The following is a 12,279-nucleotide window of genomic DNA, read 5'->3' on the forward strand; positions in this document are numbered from 1 at the left end:
GTGCTGTCCCTCACAGGTGCACCTTTACGGGGTGTGGCAGCAATTCTGCATCCCTCACCAGCTGGGCAGGCCTGGGTCGGGCTCTGCTCCTCCAGTGCGTTTCATTAAGTAAGAAAAATGCCATGATACTGAACAGGACCAGAGGCTAAGAGAGAACGTGTTACTGTCACCAAAAATAAACCCAATGGAATGCTATTGTAAGAATGCGATTCACAGACACAGACCTTCCAGGCCATTTCTCACTAAAATATGCTTTTCTAGACACCTTATTCAGGCTGCTCTTGTCCACTCGCCTCTCGGTGGCTATGCGTTGAAAGGAGGTGGTCAGCACTTCTTGTGGTGCAGACTTAGGACCTCCAATGACTCCCTGAACTGTGTACCTGTTGTGTTGAGCATGGTACCACTTACCTGGGGGGACAGGCAGAGACTTTGCAGGACACCAGCCCCGTGATGGGTCGGGTCTTGGGATTGCAGAAGGATGTGTTAACTTGAAACTTCAGGTCTCTGTAGCAGCCTTCCTTGGTGGCCATCTGCCCTGTGGGAAGGAAGAGATGGACATTACAGACTTGCCATTGTGCTCTGCATCAGAGGAAGAGCTGGCACGGTCTTCCTGAAAACCTTGATTACACTTTTATGCCTGTGTGTTAAGGTCCAAAGGCCAATTCTGACTACTCCATTTGCTGACCTGTCTTAATGATTTTTAACTGGTGGATTTCAACAGTTCTAGGATGTACACAGTTCCTCCCATATTTTAACACCTTTAAAATTAATACGTTTCTTGTGTTTAATGCTGTAATGTGTTTGATAGAATATAGCAGTTTTTTTTAAACCATAGCTGGGAATACTAGCATTTATCAAAAGAAATGTCAGAATTATATAAACTGTCTCAGATTTCCAATTGAGAGATGACAAAGGGAGACAACTAGCAATAAGTCAGCAGGAAGCACGCACAACAAAATGGTTAGCAGTTTATCACCAGAGAATTGGGGGCTAAGTGTTGTCTGGGTCACAATCTGGATGCTTGACTTCATGATCGTGACTCAGGAGCTGCGTGGAATGAGGCCGGTGGGAATGAATGTTGGTCTGATTGCTCTCCTCCATGTACATCCCATGAGCTATTTAAAGCTTTATGAATATCCCTTAATTTGTTTAGTATTTCAATTAATGAAATTGTCTTGAAGGAAGCATTATGTGAGGCTCCAGGAACAGCCATAGTCCTGGAGACAGGGAGAAGAAGGGTGGTTCTAGGGTCTGGCCGGAGGGAGAGGGTGGACTCATTGTTTTATGAACTCAGAGCGTCTGGGCTGACAATCAAGTTTTGAGGTGGACAGCGTTGACGGCTGTGTAGCAACACAAATGTACTTAACACCAGTGAACCACACACTCAGAAGCAGTTAAAATGGTAATTATAACACCAGTGAACCACACACTCAGAAGCAGTTAAAATGGTAATTTTATGTTGTGTATATTTTTGTGATATCAAAAGAGACTATAAATAATTGAACTTCTAATAATAATTAGAAGTTCGTACAATAGAGAGAAGTCGTGACTTTGAGAAAGTCACAAAATACTCTGTGAAAGTGTAAGAAAACTTATTTGAGAATGTATTTATTCTCCTGAAGAACATTCATATGAAAGAACAAGATCTAAGTCACACACAGTGCCTCTAAGAGTAGAGATGAGAGGTCAAGTTGGCATCCACTGCACGTGAGGCTGTGGGCAAGGAAAGGTAATAAGGACAAGCGGTTCAGGCATGTGGCGAGTTCGTGGCCCCCTTATTCTAGTAGATTGACTCAGGAAAGCCAACAAAGGGTTGAGGCTGGAGTGGAATCTGCAGGCCCGAGCGCTCCAAGGATCCCACTCAGGTGCCACTGGGCCAGCTCGAGGCAGAGCAGGTAAGCACAGGACCTGGAGGAAGTGTGGACAGCCCAGTGGGCTCCTCAAGTGAAAGCACAGCAAAAGCAAGTGATGTCCCAGAAATTCAGCATTCTCAGGGACGCTGAGACCTTGGCAGGCCACAGGAGCTGTGCCATCACACCTGGGACAGACAGGCACTGGGGGCACCGCAGCACCCAAATGCCTTCATATTCAAGTCCTTAGCGAAGCCCCGTCCACTCAGAAGGGACAGGCCGTGCTTGGGCCAGATGGGTTCAACTTTCTAAAGGAAATTCCCTCATGTCCATGGGTGAACACATATGCCACGTTCCTACTGCTACCAAATTAAAAGCCTTTTTTCTTTGTTTAAATCCTACTTAACCCTTCCTTTGCAGCCATGTGACACTGTGACCCTGACCTGTGGCCTTCCCCATCCTCTGACTCCCCAGGCCTGCCCAGGTGCTGTCCTCTGAACCTGGAAGGTACCCCCCATCGCCATACCTCTGGGCTAACCAGGCACATGGCTTTCCTTCTGAATAAGACCCTGGCACTGCCTTCTCTGACTCCCTTGGTGGGGAGAGGGTCCTGCATCAGACTCCCAGGGGAACTTGCTAGTGAAAACCCAGAGAGCCTGGGCCACCCAGGGTTTCTGATGCATAGATCTGCAGGAGCTGCAGTTTGCAACCAAAGCCCAGGTGCTGCAGAGGCTGCTAGACCAGGGGCCACCTTAAGAAACTCTACTCTAGGCCATATTAGAAGCTGTGACTTTTATGCCTCAGTTTACCCAGGTGTCACGTAGTACACACAATTCCCCCAAACCTGGGACTCTCTGGAGTGTGGGAAGATACATGCATGCTGAAGGGGTGACTGGGGACTGGGGGCCCCATAGCTTCAGGAAGGCAGCTGGCCATCAGAAAGACTGAGGCACCATTGGGAGGTTGGAACTCTCAGCCCTGAGCGCTGGCCTGCCCTCGCCAACCTCAGAGAGGGGAGAGGGGCTGGAGGCCGCGATCATCTCCAGTGGCCAATGAAGTACTCGATCAGGCCTACCTACGTAAACCTCCACTAAACTTCTAAAGGATGGGTTCAGAGAGTTTCCCAGTCGTGAACATATCCATCATCCAGGAGGAGGTGCATCCCAGCTCCACAAGACAAAAGCCTGTGTCCCTGCTTGGCCCTGAGCCTAACATGCCATTCACCTTTATCCTTCATGATAATCTGTGACAGTAAATGAACACGTCCTGAGTCCTGTGAGCCATGCTGCAAATAAAGCCACCTACCAATTATCCAGAGGGAAGGACTGTGAAAGCCCCAATGTTGCAGTGAAGTTGGGCAGAAGCATGGGGACCTGGTGCTATGGTCCAGATGTCTGCACCAAAACTCATGCTGAAATGGCATCCCTGTCAAGAGGGTGGACACTTAATCTGGCCATATGTCTGGGGGTGGGGCCTCTGGGAGGTAAGAGATTACATGAGGCCTTAGGGTGGGGTGCGAGCCCACAGGGAACTGAGCTGAGTTGGAGACACCCAGCTGTTTCCAGAGAGGGGAGGACTGCTGCTACGTTGGTGTCAGGGGTGTTGAGAGTTAAACAGCCGATGTCAGCCCCACACGGGTCTGTGCTCATCATCCCGGCAAAATGCCAAATGGCAATGTCTCTGCTGCTCGAGGCATGCATCATAGGCCGACTCTTGCAAGGTTGGCCTAACAAACACATGTCATCCTCTGGAACACGTTTCTGGAGGGCAGAGAACATGTGTTATTCATTTCTGTAATTTCAGTAGCTGGCATGGATTAATTTGTTCTCATTCATAAGTACTTGGTGAGTCATTGGCCAATTTTTTAATGTTTAGTAACTTCTAAGCTCGTACAAGTTAATGGGGGTTAACTAATACTTTGCCAAAAAAATCATCAACGTAGGGGAGTAATCTGTCTTTTATACATTACTTAGGAGGAACTGGGACACATTTGGTATGACTCACCTATGCATCAATACCGAGATTGAATTTGGATCATGTTTTATGAACTCACTTTTCTACTTGCTCATCAGGAATGAGAAACTATTAAATTAGAAAAAGAAACAAATGTCTATTTAAAACTATTCTACAGAGAATCTTATGGACTCTCTTAAGGTAATAATCATAATGACCCCATTTAAGGGAGGAGCGTACGGAGTAACTCTCCTCTTTTCTAACACTGTTGGAGGTCTCCCTAATGAGCACAGAAGGAAAGCTAACTTTTCCTCTACTTGCGTTTCAAGCCAAAGTTCCTTTTTAAAATTCTTTAGCCAAATTCCTACACTGTTTTAGGGGGCGTGAGTCTACAAGTAACACCTTCAGTTTGATTTCCTGCTTTGAAATTAGAAACATGTGGAATTCAAACCTGTGTTCTAGTCTCAAAAAAGATCTCTGAGGATTCCAAGCAAGGTATAGCCCCTTAACTAAGCAAATAGAAAAGGTGCTTCACTCCAAAACAGAAGCAGAAGCTGACTGACTAATATACGTATTTTTCTTTCTTATTGGAGACATTCTTTTGGCTTTACTTTGAATAGCCTTAGTATCAGTTCAAACTCCTATGCCCAAGGCCCTGGGTTTTTACCTGCCAGGAAACTCATGTGATAACCAAGTAAGAATGCATATAGGTATAACACACACATATTTCTCAAAGATAATGTTGGCTTTGTCTAGTGGGGGTGCATGTTCTGACTCTGTTATTTTTTAGCTGTGACTTGTTTTTCTTGATGGGACAATACCAGCACATGCGGCAAAACTATTCTCTGCTGTGCAGCTCAGACACAATGCCTCAAGGATTCTAGCATCCCAGGGTCTACCCATTAGTGCCTGAAGTGCACCCATCACAGTGACAGCTGAAATGCCTCCACAGTTTTCCAAATGCCCCTTGTGAGGACAGCACCATCTTCAGTTGAGGACATTAGAATGACTGTAAGCAGATAAACAAAAAAGTATAAGATAAGGAAAGAAAGGTGGAGTGCTCTGTGTACCCTGGACAGCTTAACTGGTTAATGGAAATAGAGCTGAAAAGAGGGTGGTTAGCAGGTTTAAAATAAATTTTTCTTATGAAAATGTTACAAAAAAGGAATATGTGGGATGTGGATAAAGCCAAATTCCGAGGACAATTCATGGTCTTAAATACAGACATGGATAAATAAGAATGGAAATAGGTGAAACCAATAAGGGAAGGTCATGGAAGCAGATAGAGGGAACTGATAGAGAACCAGAGGCCAGGGTATTAGAAACAGATGGCAGATGTCAATCTATTGAAGATGAACACTGTAACCCCAGCCCTGGCACTCCCGCCCATCACACTGTTCCTAGCAGCTCAGTGGCAGACATTGGCCGTCTGTTTTCTGAATCCCTTGTCTATGTGGCAATCAGCTGGACCCACCAATGAGAGCACTAGCACAAGACCAGGCAGGAAGAAGAGTAAGAAGTTGAATCACCACATCTCTTGCCCCAGTGGACATAACACGGGCTTTGGGAGGTGAAAATGTTTGCAGTAGGCCTCAGGCATTTTCCGGGGAATCACCTGCTCCTGTGATGGCTAGAATTCCCTACAGCTTCTCTGACCTTCAAAAACCAGAGCCACCCTGGGAGCTAGAGTTGTCTGTCTGTGACCTTGACTCCTTCATTCTATCTAGTAAGCAACCAATCCCCTGTATTAAATGCCTCCTGCCTGAACACTTCCTGTTAGGATCTGCATTCCTGGCTGAACTGTCACTCACATACTGAGGGAAAAAGAAAAGAAGTAATAAGTAGAAACTTACAAGATTAGAAATGGGAATGAAAGTTCACATGTAGAATAAATAAAAATAATCTAGTGAGAGACTCAGTTTAAACATAAAAAATAAAATTTTGCATCCCTTAAAAAGATGGTTTTCTTAATTAGAAGAAAATAGCACCAGAATTGATAAAAATTTTTATAACGTTACCATTCATAATATTAAAATGTATTATAGATCTGCCTCCTGAAAAAGCAACAGATTCTCATTCTTCAGTTATAAATTATACCAACTGCTAAGAAATAGATAATACCAAAGTCACTTAAATTGCTCCAAAGCATAAAAAATTAAAAAAAAAAGGTTTCCAACATCAAAAGAAATAAATTTAGTACATCTTAATGCATGAAAGAAAACTACTGCTCAATAATACTTAAAGGAGTAAATGTGAAAATGTTGAATAAGAGAGGACAGGATTGAATAGCACATGGAGAAACACAAGTCATCAGACAATGATTCACAGGAAGAACGTAAGAAGGTTCTAATATTAGGATGAAGGTCACAATTCAGTGAATAAAGGAGCAAACAAGAGCTTTGCCATTCATGTAATAAAATCTACCTTGTGATAAATTCGGCCTCCATTTTTGTAAGAATGTTAATGAACCATAAATAACAAATGAATATTCACTCACATCACTATATTAGTAAATTTGTGTCTGTGTGCAGATGTGTGATATTTATGTGTACATATACAGATATCATATGTTTATTTAAGCCTAGAAACTGGCATCATTGAGAACACCAGGAATATTTTCTGTAAGGTCAGGGATATGAAAATAATTTTATTCATTACCAGTAGTAAAATTTAAATGATTTTGAGAACACTGTTTTACACAATTAGACAAGAGTGTAAGTGTCATGAAATTTACAAGGGAAAATGCATGTGGTGTAACGACCTAGACAGCTGAAGAGAACAGACGCGAAGTCATCTGCTAAGTGAGGCTGGGGGTGGGGAGTTGGGGTGGGGGACCTAGAGACAGAGCAAGATGGAGTGCCAGAGATTCTTGGATTACTTGAAAAGAGTCAAGCCTGACTTTGCAAAGACCAGAGGGGTCTGTGGTGAAGGGCCTGACACTGGGGCTGAGACGGGCTGGGAGTCCAGGAGTGGAGGTGTCCACCGGGCTGCAGAGAACAAGGATGGAGGCAGAAAGCGCTCCTGGGTGGTAAGTTGAGGAGAGACGTGAGGACACACCTCTGCTGGGGGCCAGAGAGAGGGAAGGAGGGCCCTGTTTCATTACATGTGTGGATGGGTGGAGATGAAGGTCCTAGAGATGAAGGGAAGAAACAGTTTCCAAGACGGCATCATCAGCTGTTGAGCCCTGCAGGTCGCAGAGAGAAGGGCGAGAAAGCGCCCCTGGATTTGGTGCCTGGATGGGTCCTGACCGGCAGGTCCTGTGGATGCCTGTTCCTTTGGGCTCCCTCTCTGGACCAGCAGGTGGCCCCTGCATGGGGCCCACAGCAGGAAGTGCAGAAGACGCTTGTGAAAGGTTTCACGTTAAAAGACAAGAAATAAAAGGAAAGAGGAGGAGGAGGAAAGAAGAGCTTGTTTTAAGACTGAGGCACACATTTCTGGAAAAAAAAATAGGGGAGCGTGCCTCTGGCAGAGAGAGGGCACACGGGCTGAGCAGAAATCCCGGGGAGGGATGGGGAGAGCTCCTGGGGAACTGGGTCTGGAGAGAGAAGCGCCTCCCGGGCAGACAGGCCCAGGGAAGCCCCAGGAAGAGCGCACCCCCTTGACAGGCTGGTGGGAGCAAGCCCCTGAGTGCGCCTGGCACGCCGTCCCAGCACCGGGCATGGGAGTGGCCTTCTGAGGGGAGACTCCACGGGGTCTCTGTGCAACATGTGGAACCCATTGTGGCCCTGCTCCACCACGGCTCTGGCTTCCAGTTTGCTTCCGAGGGTTGTTAAAGTGGGGACTTTAATCTGTTAAGATCAGTGGAGTTTGGGATTCTGTTAACAGAAACTGTTTTCCTCTTCCTCCAAAATTACTTGATTAAAATCACAGCGGGGAGGATGGGTTAGTTCCCCAGGCCCAGTCCTGGGAGTTCTCCAGGGACGTCCTGGTCTTCTGTTCTCCCAGCTCTCACTGAGCCCATCTTTGCTCACCTTCCAAAGACCTTAGACTTTCTCTGTCTCAGCCGGAGGCAATCCTCTGATGGCCATTTATGCAAACTTCTGTGTGCAGCAAAGTTGTTCTTTTAGAATTTTCCTCCAGAACAATAGTTTTCCATGGTGATTTCTATACACAAAGGATTTCAGAAATTTCTGGGGGTTGCCTGGAGAACAGGGCAGGGACTGCACATTAGATATGAAGTGTTTGGAGAGAAGTCCACAGCAAAAGCCCAGTGGCAAGGGTCCCCTGCACCAGGGTTTCACCAGCTTTGGTGCACAATAAGAATACCAGGCAGTGGTGCTCAGCCGACTTTAGGCCCCATCCTTGGGGCTGTGGGGTAGCAGGTCTGGGCCGGGGCCCAAGAATCTGCATTTATAACAAGTCCCTCAGAGATGCTGATGCTGGCCTGGGCTCCTAGATGCTAAGGGCCTGCCGTTACTTTTCCACAAGATTTCTCACAAAATGATCTTAAACTGACAGCACTGAGATTACGAAGTTAAAATCAGAATCTTTATAACTCCGTCACTCAGCTCTCATGCTACTGTTCTGCCTTTGTGTCCACAAGCAAACTAATTGTGTGTGGGGTCACATACAAGTACATACATGCATACTTATGCACCCATATGTAGAAAAGTTCTTCCCCAAAAGAAAAATCTTTAGACTTTTGGTAATCACCCCTGGGAAACACTCCCCCAAGTGGAGTCAACATTTGCAATTTCTAAGACAATTCTGAGAATATTTTTACAGTCTATTCACTGTGAATAATGCTTAAATAATGCTTAAATATGCCAGTGAACTGGCAGTAAAAATCCACTGGCATAGGAGAAACTAGGTTGATCTCCAAGGACCGTTGTGAAGGGGCCCAGGCATGTGGAATACACACACCCTACCACGGCGTCAGGTCGAGGAGCCATGGAGTGAGGGGCATTTGCCTTCTCTATTTTTATTTATTTTTGACATTTATAATGAAAAATAATCCCAACATGCCCAACTGGGCCCCCATGGAAGTGGACTTCCTGTCTGTGCAGGCCCAGCTCAGGGAGTCTGGGGCATCCAGCAAGAGAGCAGGGGACCTCACTTATCCACATGCTCCTCTTGTCTGCAGGACTTTGGAGTCTGCTCTGGCCTCTCCTTCTCTCCTGCTCACCTGTCCCCAGGAACCCAACATGGGAAGGCCCCACAGGGCAGGGGAAGGAAGGACTAGCCCGGGGCTAAGGAAGAGCTGACTGCTATATTGAACCATATTGTACTGTTAATTGACATGTCTGCAGAACAACTTCTCTGTGCCTGGCACACATCACACTGAAGAAACTGAAACAAACCTGCTTAAATTCCTCCTTTGGCAGAAAGCAGAGGGGAAGTCAGGCTCTGGGTCCCACTCCCTCGCCTGTGCCCAGATGTTTACTCCTGAGCTCTGGAGTGACTTCAGGGTGCAGGTGAGGGTTATGCTTCAAGAGATGGTTTTTCCAGTTAGTCCAGTGCCACAGGGGAACAGACGGGCCTCAGTCGGGGCTCCTAGGTCTGCCCAGGAGGAGCATCTGGTGCTTCGACAATCCCTGACTCTCTCCCTCAATTTTCCTCTGACTCCTGTCAGACCAGGATTTCCTTTCTGACCCTCTGAAGGAGCTCCTCCTGCCTTTCCACTGCCCATCAGACACCACGCTTCCCCGTGTGCTAGCCACCTGTAACCTCATCTGCAGCAGAAATGACAAGGACTAAAACTTAAGCACAAAAACCCACACTTGAGTTCTTGCATGGTGTCTTTTTGTCGGGGATTTCCGGGGTCCTTAATCAGAGACTGTAGCTCTGATGCGCCTGTGATTTGCATACTCAAGATCCTCGGCTCTGTGTGCACCTAGACATGAGTACTGAGGCCTTGGGCGTGGCATTAGGGTTCCCGCCCTTGGGTGTCAGACGTGGGTGGCTACACCATTCTCCCTTCCTCTCCTCCCTTACACTGGTCTTCCTGGTCCCTGGCTTGGGGACAGCATGGAGGCTCACACCCTCCACGATGGTGTGAGCCAATCTGTCAGTAGAACACATATAAACACATATCTGATGCATGTACACGTGGCAGTATATGTGGTCACATCTCAGCTTGTGGTTCAATTTCTCTGGAGAATCCTGACTAATATGCCATGTAAACAACAAAAGACATATAATGAATTTAAATTATTTCTTTCTCTGTTTTCAAATGTCTTTTCTGAGGAGACAGAATTGTGTGTGGACAGCCACGTGGCCAGTGGCATTTGGCTTCTCCACGACCTGTTTTTACCCCATGTGTGGATAATCGTGCTGTCCGATGAGTCCCACTTGGTGGAGTGGGGTCTCCTTAGTCATCTGGCTGAACATTTAGAGAAACTGGGGTTTCATTTCTCTGCCCAACAGCACATCTGTGAAGCAATTGCTCATCATTGCATATGGCCACTTTGTCAGAGAGAAAAATCGCATAGTCCACGGAAATGTGAGATGAATGCTGGCCAATTTTCTAAGATGACCCATAGTAATAGATAAGAGGAGAAGGCTATAAAATTCAAAGTACAAAATAAGAAATTCAGAGAGAAGGATCCATTAGCTGTGTCGAGATGAACGCTGGCCATGGAAGGAGGTGAGTTTAATGAGCAATGTGCTCAGCAACTACTTTTATCTTTCTGTAGAAATCAGCTTTGGCCTGTTCCTTGAAAATCACTTAAAATCTCCATATTTTGCCAAAGTACTTGAAAGAGGGCTATTCATTCTTAAAGACTATGATTTTATCAAAGAATCTCTAATTTTCAATAATTCTAACTACAGAATGAATTCCAGCTGTTGCCAAAAGCGCTATCCTTCTAAGCAAAACCCCGCGGGGCAATGGAGATGGTTCCACAAATAGTCGTGTGCGTCCTAGGGCAAGGGGCACTGCCTCTCTCTGAGTGCTGGATGCACCGACGGAGCGCAGCGCAGGAGCCTTAGAGAGTCTCAGAATCAGAAGAGGAAGGACCTCTCTGAGAAACTAGCATAAGATCCTGCGAGGTGTTCAGATTCTGAAGGTTCCTGTGTTCTTAGGTGACAGCTTCTCCAGACACGATGGCTCTCCTCACAGGACCAGAGCACAGAGGATGGTGACAAGGGTCACTTATAGATGGCTGTGACATCGTCCCCTGTCTAATCAGAAGCAGACACTATGCTTAACAAGGAACTGACCAAGTGCCTGACTTCCCCAACAGCATCAACCTATCAAAAATGGCAAAGGGATATTGAATTAGTCTGTTTTCTCAGTGTTTCAACGGCATACCCGAGGCAGAATACTTTATAGAGAAAAGCAGTTTCTTTGGCTCGCAGTTTGGGAGGCTGGAAGTTCAAACAGCATGGTGTTGGCTCTTGTGTGGGCCCTTGGCTGCCAAACAGCACGCAGCCAGCGCCCAGCCAGCGCCCAGCCAGCACCCAGCCGGAGCTGCTTTGCTCCTCCTTTCCTTAGGTGGACAAATGGCGGCTCCCTGGGGCCATGGCCTATGCAGGGCTTCCTTGTGCTTCTCTCTGCTGCTGTCTTTCTGCACAGAAAGGACCCACATTTCTGCATAGAAAGCTCCTGGTGTCTAGGCTCTGGGCTTTATGATTGGAATATTTTCTGTTTGGTTTAAAATGGGAAGAATTAACATACATCAAGTGTTAGCTTTTCAGATTAGTGTGGTTTCCTTTATCTTTTGGTTTTCCCTTTTTCCCTTTATCTCATGTATTTAGAGTGACTATTGTGAATATATAAATACAAATTTTGATTTTTCTTTATTCACGCCATTCTCTCATATTGAAACACAGTCTTGTCTAATTTCTTGACTACTAAACCTGAGAATGCACCAAGCCAAGATCCATTTGTTCAGGTGGAAACGTGTGTCTCTTATAAATGTCAGAGCCTGTGTTTTATTCTAAATTTGCAAATATTTACAAATTTACTCCCACCCTTCCTCAGGGCACATTGGCTCTTTAAAAAAAAACTGTTTCAGTGGAATTGATTTTATCAGGGAAAGCACGGGCTTAACATTTGTATGTTGTTAAGACAGCAAAGCCATCGGTTGTCACGTGAAGATCTTTTTGACATGTCCTTTCATAGCATCCTCACTGCAACTTTTATCAGATTCATATGATTCCTGGGTGGATCTGAGTCTATGACTTGAAAGCAAGTTTTCTTCCAGTAAATTGAAGTCTAACACGAGGTCGACTTACAAGAAAAACTCTCCATCACTGTGTTTTCCATGCTCAATTCTGCTTCTCGTCACAGACATACCTAATAATCACAGTCACTTACATTTGAATGATATTTGAGTAACGACATTATCCTTAAAAACATCTTACAATGCACCAGATGACGTCCTCATGGCTCCACACTGAGGCAGGCAAGGAGGCATGACGGCTGGGGCTTACCAGTGACAGGGCCATCTTCCCTTCTCTGTCACTTGGAATGATTGGTTGCTCAGTGGGATAAGCCCTGGTTTACTTACTGGGACCTGATGAGGACCCAGTC

General features: G+C 45.9%; 1 protein-coding gene across 1 annotated transcript in view; it reads right to left on the reverse strand.

Annotated features, from left to right (window-relative positions):
• Positions 1 to 12,279, reverse strand: part of Adamts16 (ADAM metallopeptidase with thrombospondin type 1 motif 16) — a 122,601-nt gene that overhangs the window by 38,619 nt on the left and 71,703 nt on the right. The window contains exon 18 of the mRNA XM_027943926.2: positions 409 to 535. Coding sequence (XP_027799727.2) covers positions 409 to 535 — 127 coding nt within the window. The remainder of the gene's footprint in view (positions 1 to 408; positions 536 to 12,279) is intronic.

This window comes from Marmota flaviventris, chromosome 5, assembly GCF_047511675.1.
Source record: "Marmota flaviventris isolate mMarFla1 chromosome 5, mMarFla1.hap1, whole genome shotgun sequence".
In the NCBI taxonomy this organism is placed as follows: domain Eukaryota; kingdom Metazoa; phylum Chordata; class Mammalia; order Rodentia; family Sciuridae; genus Marmota; species Marmota flaviventris.